Source organism: Neopsephotus bourkii, unplaced genomic scaffold, assembly GCF_033783945.1.
Source record: "Neopsephotus bourkii isolate Nb327-2 ecotype Australia unplaced genomic scaffold, CSIRO-AGI_Nbou_v1 NB_845, whole genome shotgun sequence".
In the NCBI taxonomy this organism is placed as follows: domain Eukaryota; kingdom Metazoa; phylum Chordata; class Aves; order Psittaciformes; family Psittacidae; genus Neopsephotus; species Neopsephotus bourkii.
The window spans coordinates 3,514,264-3,533,949 of record NW_026901341.1 but is presented as its reverse complement, the minus strand read 5'-3'; the positions used below and the strand labels follow the sequence as shown (position 1 = coordinate 3,533,949).

At 39.8% G+C, this 19,686-nt stretch overlaps 1 protein-coding gene across 3 annotated transcripts in view; it reads right to left on the bottom strand.

The window, feature by feature from the left end:
* Positions 1 to 2,511: 2,511 nt before the first annotated feature.
* Positions 2,512 to 19,686, bottom strand: part of KIF16B (kinesin family member 16B) — a 141,035-nt gene continuing 123,860 nt past the window's right edge. For 2 of the 3 annotated variants that reach the window (XM_061356269.1, XM_061356270.1), the window contains 2 exons: positions 19,265 to 19,348; positions 2,512 to 3,931 (listed from right to left, as the gene is read on the bottom strand). In XM_061356269.1, the coding sequence (XP_061212253.1) occupies positions 3,773 to 3,931; positions 19,265 to 19,348 (243 nt within the window). In that variant the 3' untranslated portion in view covers positions 2,512 to 3,772. The remainder of the gene's footprint in view (positions 3,932 to 19,264; positions 19,349 to 19,686) is intronic. The other variant, XM_061356271.1, reaches the window with a different exon arrangement.

Below are 19,686 nucleotides of genomic sequence, written 5' to 3'. Positions count from 1 at the left end.
TCTCTTGGGAGAGAGGGACTGTCAGTAGCAGTCCCTTTATCAGCAGGGCTTTTGGGGCTCCTTTCTTATGAGAAACAACATATTCAGAGGAAAAGCACTTTCAGTTAAAGAAGTAGAGGCTCAAGACCAAAAAGAAGGCTTTGCTCAAAAGTTTTCTTCATCTTGATCAAGTCGTCATGCAGAAAAATAGCCCAGAACCACCTCCAGTGTGCTTTCTGGCCTCTTTTATGTGTCCCCATTGATAAAAAATTGCTTTAGGGTCAGCAAGGATGTGAGCCAAGTGGTTTGGTGACTTAGATGGAGGCACAACTTCAGTTGCATAGGTAACAACAGTAGTCCCAATATATATACTATCTTACCTAAATGAACACTGCTTGAAGTATAAACAGTCCTGATACGAGTTAGGGTTTCACTGAGCTACAGAGGCACTGTGAAAAAAACCCACAAACCAACCAACCTGGACCAGCCCTGGAGATACTTTCACAATGTTTCTGGAAGTGACAATACTTGGAAAATAAAATTTATGGAGAACTTGAGAGCCTGAGGATATCTTCACAGAAACTCAGTTCGAACGTCTTGAAACTGGCTAATAATTTCTAAATGCATCCCAGCTTCTATTGAAAACTTCTCATGAAGTCTGGGTGTGAGGACCGCAGGTTATAAAGAACCATCGTATTTTTTACTGATGATATTATTAAAAGATGCCTCTTAGTTTAGCCTGATCTTGCAGTCATTGATTAAACTCCGGATATCGTTGAAGGGTAGATAAGAAGGTGGGAAAAGCTAGTAGCCTGGGGCTGTACTCCTAATTGCATGCTTACACTTGCATTTCTGTAGCTTTTAACTTGATGACATTTTAAATGGAGAGATTAATCGGCCTTTACTTTGTTATTTGCGATGTACACGTTCAACGCTGCAGGCCAGATAAACCAGGCAACATAAATTAGTCACCTTATTGGCAGGTTTATACCACCAGAGCATCTGGTCCTCCCTGAATTAATTTGTACTGCAGACAGGAGCCGAGTACAAGTGCTCTTTCAAATTCATGTGAAAAATACGAATATTCATCTTTTTCACTCAGCTCTCTGTCTGGTTGTGTTTTTCTCAAAGAGATTCTCCAAATTCACAGTGACACGAAGCATGGGACTTACCTCTGGGAGTCTTGCACGCTCAACCCTTCTCACAGACTAGATTTGCTGTGTGGCAATATGGAGTTCTGCTTGTCAGGCACTGCGCTGCTTACCATGGGAAAGTGCTTGGCACTACCGGTTGTTTTTCAGGTAGGACATCTGTGGAAACTGGGTTTGTGCAGCAGATAAAGCAGCTTGCCAATTCCTGGCCTGCCAGGTCCTTTCATAGAAGTGGCACACAAGAAAGAACGCTCTACATTGGTGTAAAATTCACATTTTAAAACTCTTGAAGCATTAATTCTTTATCATACTGAATTATAGTGATGTAAGAAGGAGAGGCAGGCCAGGGAAGAAGGAGAAATGGGAAACTCTCATTTTGAAGTGAGATTTAGGGATGGATACGAAAACTAACAATACAATGCCCATTTCCGCCCTCTGAAGCACTCATATGGGCATCAGGGCAATAACAGCCAAGTGAAGTTACTAATCTTCCATTAACATGTGCAGCAACACCAGATTCCAGTTACTCAGCTCACCATAGAAACTCAGCAAGCACCCAACCTTCGCTTTCTGATTTGGGAAGCACTAGCAAAGCCAAATGCTGGGGTGAAGGAGGAAGAGAGGACATGTCCCCCTCATCAGGGGCATGATAAGTGCACAGAAAGGCCCTGGGAGATACTATAAAGGTGTAAAATAGGTACAGGGCATGGTAAGGATCGCAGGGTCAATGATGAAGCGCAGGTGAACTCAGTTCTCTAGTACAGTAGTGTATGAGGGAGACTGGGAATGGTTTGGGAATCCACAGGTTTGGATTTCTTCACTATGAGGGTGGTGAGACACTGAAAAAGAGAAACTCTGCATGTCCCATCCCTGGAAACGTTAAAGACCAAGGTTAGATGGTGCTTTAAGCAGCCTGGTTTAGTGGAAGGTGTCCCTGCTCATGGCAGGGTGGCTGGAACTAAGTGATCTTTAAGGCCCCTTCAAACCCAAACCATTCTAAGGTTCCATGATTGGAATACTTAGCTTAAAAACCTGGCTCCCAACCAAAGCTATTAAGATGCCCAAGTTAGACAGTCAGATACAGTCAGACATATTCAGACATTAAAGTCTACCCAATAATAGGGCTCTGGTGGTTTAGAAATTTTACCCTAACATTTGCTTTTACTGAAATGAATCAAAATAATAAAAACACTCTCAAAATTTAAATGATCCAGTCTAATATTTTTTTCTTTTCTCCCCCCCTCCCCCTCCTCTTTTTCAGTCAGAAGTGCTTATAGTAGCAGACTAGACAGTAATAGAACCCAGTTATGTTTATACATCATATTAAATAGGAAACATCACTGTTCTTAAAATGTAGGTTATGAAATAAAAATGTCACCAGTGTTGTTACTTTAGGTTTTAATGATCATTTTCTACAACATGAAATAGTTTGATTACCAAGACTTGCCGGTAGTCAATGATGGCAACTCACAAATAATGCTTCTCACACCGAACAAACATCACACAAAACTTACCTTTCATTATGTGTTTTAATAACTGGAAGTAGTTTGATTCTGATTTTTATACAACCAATTATATATGAATATGTACACATATTCAGTTCCAGTCACAGTGTGTGTGTATATATATATATATATAGATATATTATATTTGGATCTGCAGCAATACAAAATGAGCTTTACCTGTATATACATGTGCAAGTCTGAATGAGTCCTGAGTAATTTTAAAGCACTGTTAGTCAAATCCTGTAAATTTCAAACCGATGCAAATGACACTCAGGTTTTACAGTGTTAAGCTATTGTGAAGATGCTATTTTTCAGGAAAAAAAAAGAAATATAGCACTTTGCATTAGCTTTATGCATAGCTCTGAGCTCTGTACAGTGAGTGCACAGTATCCACTTGCAGTCTGGGTTACTAGAAAATCTGAAAAGATGCTGACCCCATTCTTCAGTAACTATTGCTTCCTCTGCTTCTTAATTAATGGCAAGTGATTCGTTCTGCTCCAAAACAACCAAGTGTGGAAGACTTTTACAGGGTTTAAATGATATTCTTTCTGCTGCATATATTTCTGTAAACATTCAAGTTACCCAGGCCCTTTAATTATACAATTATACAGTCAAATAGTTAAAATACATGTCTGGGAGGGAAAAAGAAATATCAGTGGAGTATGAGCATTACCTCAAACATGACAGTGTGCTGTAAGGCAACAGAAGAGGAAGTGTTCTTTAAGAAACAGCTTGGACAGAAACCAAAAGGCTGCTCAGAAACCCTCTGTCAGCATGACACACCACCATGGTAAACTCGAGATGCTCTCGCACCATCAGAACAAATTGTCTGAGCAAATGGGAAGGAAGCACTCCTGCTAAGGAGCGGTTCCAAACTCAGCAAGAGAATACAGTATTAACAGAGCAACTTACACAAAAAGTCTGTATACCCCATGCCAGGAAAATGCAGGCACTGATATGAGAGCTGGTAAAGGACACAGGCTGGGCTATAGATGTCTTTAACTGGAGTTGTTCTGATGCAACTTCCCAGGTATGAAGGAAGATAACTTTTCTTCTTCTCCTCATTTCTCTTGCATGGCAAAAGTGAAGGCACCACTCCAACTGTGCTCCTCTGGCATAAAGGTCCTGGCACAAAAGTTAGCTGGTCCCATGGCTGCTATAGTCAAAAACGCCTTTCCTGAAGAAGGGTGAGAATTCGCAGATGGTGTATTTTGACAGAGTTAGCCCCACTTTATCAATGTGCAGTGGAGACGATGGAGAGTTCAGCATTGCAGAGAAAAAGCTCCTGAGGTATTTCTGTGGAACGAAATGCAAAATGTTATAAGGTTTATTTGCTCAAACTGATCATGACCTCTTTAAAGAAATAAAACAACAGTGGTATAAAACTAAAAGTGGTATAAAAATAAAAGAAGAAACAAGATCTCCATGGACTGTGAAAATTCCTTTTAATAACCATCAGCTTTTAAATCCATCCATAAAACAGGTCTACTGAAATACCTGTATTAAGCTCAGGAAAAGCAGAGAAGTAATATTTTCCACTTTCTTCCTCTGCCAAGCTTACTAACAGTTTTATTCTGTGCTTGTGTGATGTTTTCTGGTTTATTCCGTAGTCATGTAATGCTTTCTCCTAATCATGACCTGCTAATACTGCTGTCTAGCATTACCAAACACTATAGCAGGTGGAAACCTCAAATCCATTCTGCAGGAATTTCACTACATATGGACAAAAAAGGACTTCAGAAATCTTTCCCTCATCAAGCCTCCGTAAGCCTTGCATCAAAAGGGATTTGTTTTGATCAACGCCATCTGCACAAGGATTGTATGAGTTCCATATTCTCTCAGAACCTACCAGCATCTTTTCACTGAACTACCCTCTAAATTTAAGTCTTTTTTTAAAGTCACATAATAAGCATTCCTCTTCCCTGAAGTTAATACCCACCAACAGCTCTGCAACTCACATCTATTTGTACCTAGAGAACTCTGACAGATGTACATTAACACCCAGCTAGTTTTCATGAACCTGATGAGGTTTCCTTCACACCTGGGTTGAATTATTATCACTTAGCATGATTTCCTAAGTTGTATTTATAAATTTTGAATGAAACACAGTAGGTAAAGCATTGATCAGACAGGTGCTATAAAGCACACAATGTCACCCAAAGAGAGACATTTCATCTGGAGTACAGGGATAAACTCCTTTGCTCCGCTACAGACTGACCACAGGAAAAGGCAACTTGAGAAATTACTAATCTTAGATTTAGTGGGAAATATATCTGTAAGACAGAACAGCACAACCTCCTCTAGAGAACACAAAGTTTGCTTATTTCAATACAGCAGCTTTTGCATAGTGGAAGCAGTTTGTTTGGGAAGCAATCCTAATTATTCACTCTCAAGGAGAATTCCTCCATGCTCTAACAACCTGTTATCTACTGAAATACCTTGGAAACCAGCTGTATTCATACTACAGAAAGCAGGATAACAAAAAACAAGGGGAAAAAAAAGGAAAAGAGCAGCTGGCACATCAGCTTTTCTCTTGGCAGGACTGGTGGATTTTCTTTTTCATTCAGATCTCCCACAGGTTGTATTAATGCTCATGGAAAAAAAAATCATTATAATAATGCCTTCAAGATGAATTCTAATGGACCAAGAGGTAATTTAAAGTGAGCAACAGATGTCAACATTTGTCATAATTAGTTCAAAGCAGGGCCCTTTAAAAAAAGTCCCAATCCAGTAATGCCTGAAGGATGAATATGGGAGAAAATCAAATGTAAAACATGGCATCCCGTTAGATTTTAAGCATTGTGCTGAAAAGTTACTGTGGTAGCTCCAGTTTATGGTTACTGAAGACTCAAAATTACCAAAATATCTCCCCGGAGCCATTACAAGACCTATTGCATTCACCTTGGTATGTGTGGCCAGATAATTGACTGTCATGCCTTTTCTGTACAGCCATTACTCATTGTTTTGGCATGATAACTCTAATGGCAGAATGAAAGAAATCCTTCTGCTATAAGATTATACTTATCTGACAGGGAAAAACTAGGAACAGCAGGTATACTTATCTTCCCAGATCTCCACACACGAGTTGCTCAGTGAATATCACAGATTCTTTGAACATGAAAAAGATCCTTGGGAAAATGGCAACAAACAGACCCTACCAGATTATGATGGAATTAATTTTGTATGAAGGTTTCCAGCCATATGGCTTGGCATTATACACTCTTCAGCAGCCGCCTCTGAGAAAATTAGTCCTCCTATAAAATCCGTATCTGCATTTGCCCTTGTTTGCAATGCTGATGTGTTGGCCTAACACAAAGCTGATGTGCCCTTGACACAAAGAAGCTGTTGCTTCAATGAAATAAAGGCTGCTCTGCCCAAATATGCTGGCTAGGATTGAAGTCCTGTAGTGAGGGGAACAGTGACTAACAGCAGAAGTGTGTGCTTGCACCACAAGCATATGTCTCGATTAAAGAGCTGTGGCTAGGCACTAAGGGGGGAAAGATTGCTCTGTCCTGTTGGCTGCAATGTAGATGACAAAGTGGAAGGAAGAGGGAGGACAAAAGGAAGGGTGGTCCTTATCGGTGCATGGAAAGATGCTTCTCAAATTCAGATGGGATGGGAAGAGGATGAGGGTCACATCAAGCTGGAGGAAGGGCAGAAGCAGCTCAACCCCAAGTGCTAGAGACAGTGGAAAGAAAATTTGCTCATAGATCCAGACAGGACCCAACATGGATTTTGTTGCAACCCGGGAGGCCACTGCAAGCTGCTGGAGTGGGAGCGATGCTAGACGAAAGGAAGTCCCCTGTCAGGACTCAGTGGGCAGTGAAAGAGTTGTTTTTCAAAGCTTTTACACTAAATCCATTTCCAGCAGCAGATACGTTTTTTCTTTATTTACACAACAGTGTTACTGGTGCTGAGTAAAAGCTAGGTGGGAAGCACTCTAGTACTGTATCTTTTGATACGTTCCCTTAAAAAAGCAGAGACTGGCGAGCTCAGGGTGCCTCATGGAAATGAGCAAATTTTACACAAATTAGTGCTGTGGCTTCCTACCAGCACTTCACCCATAGCATCTAAATCACTGTCCCTGATATGCAAAACGCTATGATACAGCAGCCCTGCTTCTGCTGGGCTTGCATGGATAACTTGGAAAGAAAAAACTAGACAACTGCTACAACTACTCCAAAAGGCTTGGGTTTATTGTCCATTTCTGTTTGTTAGCCTTTCAAAACTCTAGCCATTTGTTCTGGATTATTTAGCCTGGTAATCAGTGTTCTTCCAAATGCACTTAGGAGTTTCATTTCACTAATAGCGCTCAACCTGCTATGTTACTGGTTTGCTGGAAAATATCCTGATTATACATGTGTAAATGTCTCAGTGTAAGGGCACAGGACCCTGGCAACAAGGATGTAAAATGGGTAGCAAACAAAAATCATGTCAGTTCCTCAGTCTAAACACATATTCAGGAATAGCATTTTAGAGAATGGAAACACTCTTTGCATGTACAAAATGCTTAAAGATAGAAAAAAGATAGAAAATATAGAAAGCCAGGGTAAAAAAACAAACAGTCTGGAATAGGAAAAGCAGTGTTTTTTCTCTTCTCTGCATGCATTGAAAACTTCAGGGCCTGTAACTTAAATTTTATGGCAGCCATACCTGAAAGTTTTAACTTTGCATTCTGCATTCAAGTGTTTGCAAATGAAATAAGACCGGAGAAGGTGTTGTGAAACCCAAAGGTTTTACTTTACTTATGAGTTTGAGTAGCTTTCCCTCCCTTTTAATTACGTAAACAGCAAAATGGAAACCATTTCAAAAGCCTATTAACAATAATTTGAACAGGGTTCACCTTTTTAGCACTAGGCCAGCGTTCATCTTATGCTCAATCCTTCACCAAAGCAAAGTCATTCTAATGATTTTTGCACTACTTCGTGACGTGGGACCTCATAATTTTATACGTTATAATATAAATCCATAACTTAATTTAGATTTATTACAGTTATTACAATTAAAAAGCTTCCTAGAATGCAAAAGTGTTCTTACCACACTTTCAATTGTGGCATAAAAGAGGAATTCAATTCAACGACATTGTTCTTCTAATCCATTACAAACAGCCACAGCCTCAGAGACCAACAGCAGAGCTTAGCAAGAATTGGATTTTTTCATTAAACTTTGGTGTGCTTAAAAACTAATCAACTCTGGGACTTCCAGAAGGCAAAGAAAACTCTGAGCTTTCTCTCTTCTGCCACTTTTTCTAGCAATTAAATAAAAAAAACCCATGTGTTTTAAATTCTTCAAATATCACACATTACAATTAGCATTATGAACATCACCTGCTCATATCTGACAGAGCTGAAAGCATCACAAACTTGAGTAAGTTAAATCTTACAAGGCTTTGGGGATTCTTGAAACAATAGCTTCTTTTCTTTGGAACAATACCTCCCTTTCAACATCTACACATCAATGTGGCAGTCAAAAGCTTTACCACAAGGGCACAGAAGGTCACTGGTGGCAGAGACAGGACTAATTGACATGCTCATCTAACTTCCAGCACCAGATCCACTCTCCCTTCAATATAGATGCTAGTTTCTCCCAGCACCAATCATATAATTATCCTGTTGACTGGTGTTAAGTGCTGCAAGCTTTAAATCAAATCTTGATTTGAATTATTCATAGAGCAAAGCATACTCAGGTATCAACAGCTGTCTTCTATAGGATAAGAATTTGATTACAAAAGAAGAGACAGATTGAAGCATATTCCCTGTCTCTGAAACACCACATCATGCTGCTATTAGGTACTTGCAAAGTAAGATCTTCCCAAGGAAGACTCTAACACAAAACAAGCAGACAGGAACGTGCTTCACTTCCAATCTGTGATCACAAAAATAAGGATCTGCTTAGAATACAAAGCACGCAAAGGAAGCCCGCTGTAATGCAGAAATGGGAGTGCATCTCCTGCCTTTGTCTCCTAGAAAGAAATTGTTAGGCATATGCAAAGAAAAATGAACATTTGGGGATCCTTTCCCAAATTAACCAACTTTCTCTATTTAGATCACTGGTATCTTAAAGAGAAAAAACAAATTACTTTCAGAGTGGTTCTTCAAATAGGAAACACTGCAGCAATGCCAGCTATCAGTACTAACTACAGTCTATGGCAAAAAATAAAAGCTCATCTGAAACGGCGCTGACAGGCAACGGTGTCCCACATGAGATTTCAGGCTGGCGAAGGGCCCTGTTTGGGGAGATGCTATACATAGAATCTGATGAGACAAGATTATGCATCTTCCAAAGAAAAACAGGATTCAAACTTCTCATTGTATCTGCTTCTTCCTTGTGGTTTTCATTGGGTTTTTCTTCCCTTACTGGCAAAAAGTCAGAGGGAATGAACACACTGTACAGGGAGGTAAACTAGGGCTGGAGTGCACAAGACAGGGACCCTTGGGAAAAGGGCTGCAAAGCTAAGCCAGCTCTGCTTCATCCAAGACACACACATCTCAAACACCACACAGGACTGGATTACCTGGGTCAGGTGTGGAGGACAAGGAAAGCCATTAGCCATGATATAGGAAGTTTTATGAACTGAATTCCAAGGGAGCGAGTTCTCTCATGCCAAATACCCCAGCATTACAAAGCAAGGGGTACTCTAGCTATCCAAACTAGATGCTTTGTCCAGGCAGGGATCCCAGCAGGCTCCTCCTGCAGCCTGCAAGAGTAGCTTGGTCCTCCAGATCACAACTTGGTTCACCCTAGCTAAGCTTCTGCCCTGTGTCTCCCACTGAAACCGTCTCCCCTTCCCTTAGGGACCACCTGAAGCTAAACTGGATAATTAGCAGTGAGTAACTGCTAGCATAATCATAGAATAGAATCATAGAATAGTTAGGGTTGGAAAGGACCTTAAGATCATCAAGTTCCAACCCCCCTGCCATGGGCAGGGACACCTCGCTCTAAACCATATTACCCAAGGCCTCATCCAACCTGGCCTTGAACACTGCCAGGGATAATGCTCTGATAGCTCTTGAAAAGTAGATTGAGATTCATTTCTGGATTTATTAAATTTGAGCAAGCAGGAAAAGAATTGGCAGACAACAAGAATATAAAATATGAGGTAACACTGCTTTGGAATACAGCAGCTCAAAAGGATGGGAGACCACATACAGACTATGACTATTAACTTCACCTCCAGCAATTCAATATTCAGAACAACTCTCCATTAACCAGATATTAACTAGCTCAGAAACATTTTGGTCTCCTGTGGAGTCGTCTTCTCCTTTTTTTTTTTTTAATAAAGAAAACACGATGCTTCAATTCTTTTCCCCAACACCTTGACATATATTACAAGTTATCATAAGGCAGATCTGAGTAAAATATGTGAGCATGACAACATGTGATATTCAACATCTCGAGATCTCAAGTGATATTTCAGCCCCTTCAGGGACCTAATGTCACTTCTGGATCCATACACATTTATCTCTTGCACTCACCCTTAGGTTATTACGTGCAGCTGTGATTTCATAGCAATGAGAAAAAGACTTACTGCCTGGGATACTACCTGGTGCCTGAAGGATCTTATTTCTGTGAAAGATTTGGAGAGAAAGCTGCTAAAATTATGACATGATCACCTGGGCCAATATCTCTTACAGAAAGGCCAGGATGACTGGGTTCTCCTTACAAAAACCTACAGTATTAGGCCACTGTCAAAGCTGTGCAAAGCTTCCTTGAGGAGCCAGGGGTAACAAATGCCTCCAGAATGTATGTATCCCACAGGAACCCAAGACCTTGCTTTAGTTGCACAGGATGTGTGTGAGCAGAGAGATTCTTCAGAAGAATAAAGACAGATTCACATGTTTGCAAATTACAAGTCACCACCACATTAGTCCTAATATTAAAGGGGGGGGGGGAGTTATTTGCTTCAGATTGGCAGACTTTAATTACACCCAAGTCTGGATTAAGTGGCTCCATGTTACACAAGCCAAGAATAAAGGACTGACTTGTTTTAATCAAACCCTTCCTGTTCACTTTGATTAGGCCTAATCAGAAGTGAGGCTGTTTACAGATAATGCCTAGGAGTCACTGAAAAAAGAGATAGAATTAAAAAAATCCAGAACTTCCCAATCAGTATCACCTCACCCAGTGTTTGCAGGTCTTCTATGTATACATACAACTGCACCCCACACCACACCACTTTCCATCCAAAACACATTTAACATACAGCCATGCACAATGTACATGGACCAGCTTTCTATAGCGTGCCTATGTCAAACTTCCAGCTGCCTCACCAACAGACTTTGCCTGCATGAACGTCCTCTTACCAAGGGTGGAAAGCAAGCCTGGCACTGTAGTAACCAGTGCTGCTGGGGATGCAGCAGCCAGGCACAGCTTTGGGGAGAGCAGAGCATTTGCTGCCTGTGCTGTGGGCTGGCTACGTTTCCTGAGAAACCAAGATGTATGGGTTTCCCTTAACAGAAGTAATACAAGCATGGCAATTTATGCTATGTTATTAATTATTAGCAAGTATCTTGCCAATTTGACTGTGATGCACATATGTGAACTCTTAACTTCTTAAACTGAACTCGTTTGCTAAGGAGCTAGATAGGAGATAAGATTGAAAGCTCCTACCAAATATATAATGAAGCTCTTTTGTTAGTGAAAGGATTTAGCTACACAGCTCCAAAATGTTTAACATGGCTGTAAATGCTGGATCTGCAATACCAGAACTTTACTTTGATAACAAAGAATTTAGCCTTTGCTATTGTTAAAGCTACAAAACTATGGAGTTAGTGGCACTAACACTGCGGCAGTCTGTGTTGGTGGTGGACTTAACCCAAAGCAGATAGAGAAGCAGCAATACCACACACATCACTCCTCTGGGCATGTTTAGAGGTACTTAAATGACTTTGGAGCTAAGTGGTTAAGAATCAAGCTCTCTAAGCAGCTGAATTCCATTGAAAAACAGGACTTACATTTTTAGCCCCCTGGGAAACTCTCCCTATGGTTTTCATGTACAGCGTAATGCCAGTTCCTCGAATCAGGGTTAGCTTCCTCCACAACTACGCAGGTGAAAGCAGATTTTACCACTACATCTCCAGAAGTGTTTGAGTGCCACTAAAATGTTAACGTTACCCAGGGTGGTACTGAAATTTACTTGAATTCAAACACCTTTCTGAATTTTCATAATGGACAAGCATTCTGAGAGATGCCAGTTATGATTCAAGGTGAAATTGCTCTCCTAGGCTTTCAAAATCCAAACTATTCATTATAGCTATTTAGAGCGTTTTTCTGTGCAAGTCTAATGGCATGAGTACATTATGTTGAATTACTATTATGCTGCATCAAATGAATTAACTTCTGAAGTCAGTCTACGTCCCAAATAACAATATTATTCTGCCTGAAATTAATTTAAAATCTACAGGACTTAATATTTCTTACAACGCCTGCATGCTAAAAGCTCATATTCATTGGCTTTAAGTAGCTTCAATGAAAACCGAACTGTTGGCTGGCAGGAAAAAAAATAACACCAGGCAGCAAGGGCTATGATTTACAGGTTCTCTATCAGTGTGAAGTCTGCTTTTGGAAGTGAACAGCCATATTAAAAAGATCAAAACAGACCTGACTAGTGAAGGAAACCAATCTTTTCTCCGGAGCACAAGTCAAAACAAAGTCCTGCCAAAATCTATTCAGAAAGAACAACAACAGGATTGAATTTACCACGCATCCCTGGGCCAGCAGCGAGAGTGTGTAGTCTGCTGGAGTGGCCTTGGCAAACAGCTACCAAAGCATTTGACATGCATCACCCTCTACTACCTGTGGTGAAATCAGATACTGGAGGATGACTGATATGTTCACTTTGAAAAGGGATAGCACCAAGTTCAACCCAGCGTCCTTGGTCGAGTGCTCCCTTTATTCATCTGCTTCCATCTGAAAGTGGAGAGCCATTACTGGAGACTGATAAAGGTACACAACTCTGAAGCTTGATTTGTAGAAGAATGTTGGGAAATTTATTCTGAACTGACAGCAAAATACATTCAGATGTGGAGCTAAACTGGAGTTCGCACTATATGCTGTCACATATTCTGAACTTACTAAATCACGATAAACATACCTCCTTATTTTCTGATACTCTGAAACCTCTCCAAGGGAAAGAAAAATAAAAGGCCTCTGCATTGCACATCTTATTTAATTCTTCAACTGTAATGGAGTAAGCATTTTATCACAAAAGATCCAATATCTAGTGACTATAATCAATAAGTAAAACTCATTTTATTTATTCACTTTTTGAAGCCAACAGGGCCCCACATGAGCAGCATCACCACCCAAAAAAGATGAAATGCTTTCCTGCTCAGAGCTGCTACAGCTCCTCTTTGAGAGTGCCTCTTTAAGAAAAGCCAGGTGCCTTGGGCAGCCCCAGTGATGCTCTGCAGGATGGGAACCTGGCATGTGAAATTGCTCTCAGATGACTAACTGCAGTTTTACTGTCTGCAGGCAAGGCAGACATCAGCTGAAAAGCAGTTATTTTTGTTCTTAATTTTTTTAAGCAGTTACTAGAGGTTATAAAAGGGACTTGGTGCAGACTAGCTAAACCTAATCCAGAAAATGATTCATGGCATGGATTTCATATAATTGGTATTCACAAAAAGGCCCAACTGTACAAGCTCTTGCCTTTGTGGATGTGTCGATGTTCTTTCCTTCTGTGTTCCCATTGCATCCAAATTCCTTTAATGGGAAATTAAAATCATCACTCCAAGACTCTGTAGTTCAGACTATGGGTATGAAACAATCTTCTTTAGGATTACCAAATACTGACATTTGCAGTGGTTTGCTTTTGCACCAGCAGTCATACCTGGTGCATATTCATATTTGTGACAAAAGGAAAAGCTTCCTTTTATCTTTCAATGATCACCAAGTGTATTCTGAATGCTCTCTGAAGTCTATATCTCACTGAGATGCTTCCAAGAACGGTATTTACAACTGCACTGTCACAAGCAAACATTCAGTCTGCAAGAGCCAGGCTAGTGAGCAGCTGGCTTTAAAGCTCTTCTTAAAATGCTTTGGTATTAGGGATGTTGTTGCAAGTTAAGAGTCTAATAATTCCCTTTTAATAATCACTTTGAACTGACACATAATCAGTAGATTTCAATAGTCTCTGTGACTGACATCAGAGCTGGGAAAATCAACCCCCATTTGACAGGGGTTTTGCAATAGAAACTCCTGTTACTAGCGTGTAGCAGGTTGTCTCCATTAAACCTATTAAAAGATGAGGCTGTGTAACAAAGGCTGGTAGGATGTACTCATGAAGTTCATACTGAATATTCAGATGATGAATCATCTGCTCATGGCAGAGGGTTGGAATTAGATGTTCATAAGGTCCTTTCCAATCCAAACCATTCTGGGATCTCCAATGTCATTAAAAATGTTTCTGCCCTCATGACTTCAAGCAAAACCTCAAGCAATGAGGTCTCAAACAGACTAAAACGTTCCCTTTGCCCAAATTTGTCAACAAATACTTTGAGATCTTTCCCCCCTCAGGTGATGCTTTCACTGTTTGCCACCGAGGTGTTAATTCTGAAACTAACTACACATTTAGATAGCAAGAATGAATTCAAGTTCAAGGAAAGATGCTATTTTTATTATTTCACGTTTTTCTTAAGAACCAGATTTTTGGAGCCATGCAAAACCACCAGAATCTTACCAGCTTTAGAACCTTTTACCCCCCGAAAAAAAATCCCCCAGAAACTACCACCTCCAAAGGACCTCAAGTGAGAATACAAACTAAATACAAAACAAAGCATTTGGCTACTAAGTTAAAGAGACTTTTTTTTGGAAGCTTAACTTTGACTGTAGGTAACAGCACTATTTCAGTCAGTTCAGTGTCTTTGATGCTCTCCCCTGCCAGTTCCACAGATTTGAGAGCAAAATTGAATTATGAAGTTCATACAAGATTTATTTCTGCCTCTTGCATTAACACCTATCATTGAAAACCTCATCAGCAGACATTAGGAAGTGAGGAGGTTAAGGACAACTGTATTATTAATTTTAAATAAATTGAGCGTGTCTACCTTTTAAAGAGGTTCAACGTACCAGAAGAATAAAAGAAGTGCAGAGACAACGCCAGGAAGATGTATGTGCTCCTACAAAACTTGACGTAAGCTTACCCTACCATACTGTTACGGTTTGACCTTTCATTCTCTGAGTGGCAGCAAAAGGAAACACACGACTCCTACCGACCACTGAGCTCTCTGATCATGCATCCCTGATCAGGGATTTTGTTTGTTCCCCTTTGCTGTCCACAAACAAGCATCAGGAAATGCAGCAGAGGGGATAGGAAACGAGAAACAGGGAACAGAGACAAGGAGACAGGCCAAGGCTTTGAGGAACTTTTTGCTTTCCTTTCAGCAACAATCTACTGGGATTCTGTCAGCATGACACTTGTTTTTTCCTAAGCATGTTAATGACAGCAGGAGCAGAAAAGAACGCCTTGTGGGTCCATGACTGCGAGGCTTCTGACCAAGGAGTCAAGAAACACAACTCGAACTGCTATGTCAGCTTAGACTCCTGCCCAGCTTTTCTGGCTGCATAATGGAAAAATGGGGCTAATAATAATCTCCATTCCTACAACAAAGTCTGAGCCTAAGAGAAGAAGAAAAATGATCAGGAGAATAATATGATACAGAGATGCAGTACCTAAAGAAGTTGGTATTTCAGGAAAACTACTTTTTACTGTCATTCACGGATCTAACAACTCACCAAGGAATAAAAGATACTCTGCAGTTAAAATGGGAACAGGTACACTCACCGAATGACGGACCTCTTGTGATATGCATTTCCTTCATAAAGTTTTTGCTTAAAAAATAAAAAAAGGAATATACACCATCTGATTTAATTTAAAAAAGAAAAAGGATCTTGTATTCTTATCTACTGATTTCTAATTGCACGAAGGGATAGATACACACTAACGTCTATTCATTAACTTTAATCAAAAGAATCCTTGGCTGTTTCATTTAAGGCGGATTTAATCAAGCAAGGTTGGCTCTGAAGTGAAATTACAGTCTTTAGACTGTGGAACAATTAATTCAGAGTTTTGCCCTGCAACAGGTCCCTGATGAAATACTGAATTAGCAGATTGCAATAGGGCATTTTGGATAGGTAATTTTAAGCACAATTTAGGTGTTTTCTCTTAAGACGTGTAGGCAAAACATTTGTGAAAACTTGCATGTAATTTTTCCAAACCTCTATGGAAATGTAATATTGCTCAAAAGTCTTTATACTACACAAAAAAAAAAAAACAAACCAAAGTGTTTGTATCACACTACAGATCAAAAAGACTTCTCCTCAGGTTAATCTCACAGAAAAACAGTACTCATACTGTGCTTTCTTACCAACAAGGACCAAGAAGGATGGGGAAGCTTTTGGTTATTAAGCATTTGTACCAGCTAGGATAAATAAAAGAACTTAATGTTTTACATGAACTTTACATTTACTGTGATTTTAAATCACAATCCTCGTAAGTTGGCGCTCTCTGGAGTGTTTTACTTCAAGTAATTTAACTTCTATTACAGTGAAATACGTCCACTTCCAATCTCAAGCTGAAATGAGGTAACTCTTCATGACAATCTTGAAACACATCCTTCAGCCAGCCCCCCTGCCTCCAGTTGCCTTGAAAGGTACCACAAACCTCACTGCTGTCCTCAGCACTTCTACTGTGGCAAGAACCTGAGAGGTGATGTGTAGGAAAAAAACAAACTCTTCCTAGAAAACTATCCCACAAAGAAGGTTTTAGACAAATCATAATTAGACACAAGGAAGATTTCCCTGACTAAAGCCGAAGTCACTCACATCAGTAACAGCTTAGATATCTGCAGCAGAACCAGATCTCTGACTGTTGTATATTTTGCTAATTGGAAGAGTAGTTTTAACCTACAGTGACTCCCAGACTATTCGCTTCATTTTCCCAGATCAGACTGGAAAGCTGCAATTTAATTCTGATGTCAAGAAAAGAGCCTGCAAGGCCATTTCAGCAACCGACTGCTAATACCAGCAAATACTCTAGGCAGGCTGTTTGACTGAAACGACAGCTTAAGCTCTTACCCCTCACACAAGCATACACTGGAGTTCGAATGTTAATTTTTATGTGAATACTTAACAAAGAAAAAGGAAACTACAAAAAGAAACTGCTGTTGCTCAGAGATGTCCTGTGGAAAGCACTGGACTATCCGAAGCTGTACTACCCTGCTTCAATCCAAAAAGTTCATGGAAAACACAACATGAAGTCACAGCCTATTCAATATGTATAAAATACCTAAAATAAAAGCTGGAAGAGCAGAGTAATTTCTTTGTCACCCACCATCAGGATAAGACTCTACTAATGAGTCTACAATACAGAACATTTGTTCAGGACACTTACTAGACTGATGTTTGTCACGCTGTCATCTATTTTTAGTCAATAAGGTCAGCTCAGACACTGGATAAGAATATACATTTTTGTTGGCCTGGAAGCTGTTTTGACTTTTCTAAAAATGCTGTATTAGCTCATTAGCTCTTTACTAACCAAGTGGAACAATAATATCAGCTTCTATACCATACTATAGCCATTACAACAAATCACCTGTGAGGCTTGAAGGAGATTACAAAGGGTTTTCAGCAAATTGAGGTACAGGATCAAGCATGAAAATCAACTGAATACAAGCCATGTTTCTGCTTGTTACCAAGGTCTAATGCCTTCACATTTTACCTGACTGAATTCCCACGTGAGAAATACACTATGGTCAAAGGCTAAGAAAACACATCTCTTACAGAGGCAATCCATCCATTTACTGCTTTCTGGTTAGTGCACTGAAGTGTGCTCAAGGTTCATACTGGACTGAAATCCATGAGGCAATAACAGCCAGTGTTTTAAACAGAACTGGTGGCTGGGCCCTCTTCCACTATCACAGTATAACTTCCATTTTCACAGTGTAATTGAAGATATGCTTTAAGCCTTCAAAGCATTACATGACTCTGGAAACCATGAATACTTAGGTGGTTTCTCTCACCCTCCACCAGGAAGGCTGCAGCTATGTTAGCTGAAACTCTCATGCTGCTGGCAAAGCCAGAGAAAACCACCGCAAAACATATAGTGAAAATAAAATACAATGATTAGGGATCCAGACATAATGGAGTACTGATCAACTTGGTGCATCAAATTCCTCATGGCAAGGATGGTAACATTTGTTTGGCTCCTTATCCTCTTTATCTAACTTTCCCTTAGGCCACAGGGTATCTTCAGTTTCTCCAACACTGACTGATTTGTCAGGATTAGTGAGTGGCATGGCCAATTGCGCTACCAGGCACATGGCAAAACACACTCATGTGAACAGTGGTCATATTATTATGTTTGCAAAATATATAGGTAATGAAGTTTTAATGACTTAAACACATATAATTTAATTTTAAGCTAAAAATCTGGCTATATAGAGAGCTGTAAGTACCATAATACCATGATTAAAGCATCGCTATACACAGCAGTTTTATCATCTAGAAACATTACAATAAAATCTGTTAGTAAATAAATTAAAGGTCAGAAAGATTAACAGATTAAATTTCTAACTGGTACAAAAATATGCAGACTGAGTACTAGACTGGAACATGGCCATGCCTTTATGCCTTCTATAAAGGACATGAAGCAAAATAGCCCAGATTACATTTTGTACGTGTAAGACAGCCTCACATCAAAAGTCAGTGGGAGGATGTTCTGTTGGCAGATCAAAGAAAAGGTGAAGTACGTAGAAAAAAATCAAAACATGCAAGAAAAGATTCCAGTTGGAAGCAATCTACTTTTATATTAATTTCTCTAAATCTCTACTTAATGCTACTTTAGCTCTACAAAGAATATGATTTGTAATGACTTGCATGATCAGGCAATCCCCATGTGGCTACAATAGAGTTGCAGGGCGTATGGCTTAGTCTTTGTTCACGCCTCTTCTTTCCCCAAACCCCACCTCCTGCCCCCCGGGCTGCAATAACACATTCATTAACATAGAAATTTGAAGACCTAATGTGTGATGGGAATTAAAATTATGTCACTCACACAGCACTGCAGAACAACCAAGAAAACTCCACAAATCCTCATTAACTCAGTAACCTTGTCCACAATAAAATTACTTTTTAAAATTAATCAAAAGGGAAAAGACACCCAAAACACTCAGAAAGCTGGGTTACAAAATAAAGCTCAAAGATGCCTAAATATTGCTTTCCTTCTGTCATATTTGGATATAGTAACTATGATAAAATAGTAAATCTTCAGCTAACAAACTGCATTTAAAGTAGCAATATTTTTTTAATCTTGTCTTTAACAGCGACCATCTGTCTACAGTGAACACTTACCTCACCCACAACCTTTCCCCCTTAAATAAACATACTTCTTATGAATATCTCTAAAGAGATGGGTTTTTTCATAGACTAGGATTAATTTCTTTTGTTAAGGCATGTTTCATTACTTTGCAACCTACTGCTGCCATCTCCTGTGTTAAACGAGGCAGCAAGTAACTTGATACTTACAAGCAGGCTATTTAGCTTTGACCATATGGAAATGGTTTCTGGTGGTCAAGCAGAGAATTCTCCACCTAAATACTCAGCAGAAGCCTGTTAAAAAGTTGGCGTTACCTCTAAGTGACTCCGTCGCTCTGCAATCACTCGCTCATCCTTGTTTCCAAAGAGCTTCTTTGGGGGGAACTCTAAAGTGGCAAGCTGGAAGACATTAAAGGATGAATCGGTATCAGAAGTGACAGGCTCAAATGAGAAAAATTCTCTTTAAACTTCGAAGCAACTGGGAAGAAGAAAATGCCAAATATTCATGAGCTACACCATACGCTATTAGCATATATCACATTACACATTTCTACTGATGTTATTACGATCTGGTCTGTAGTACTGCTAAGTATGTATTTTGTCACCAGTGAGAGACAGGAAGTGAATTTAGCAATCAGACTGCCACCGTTTGCCCTCATAAAAGATTACAAAGGTGCAAATTGAATCTGATGTGACAGCACCCACTAGGAAGTGAGAAAGATCTTAAAAGACTGCTT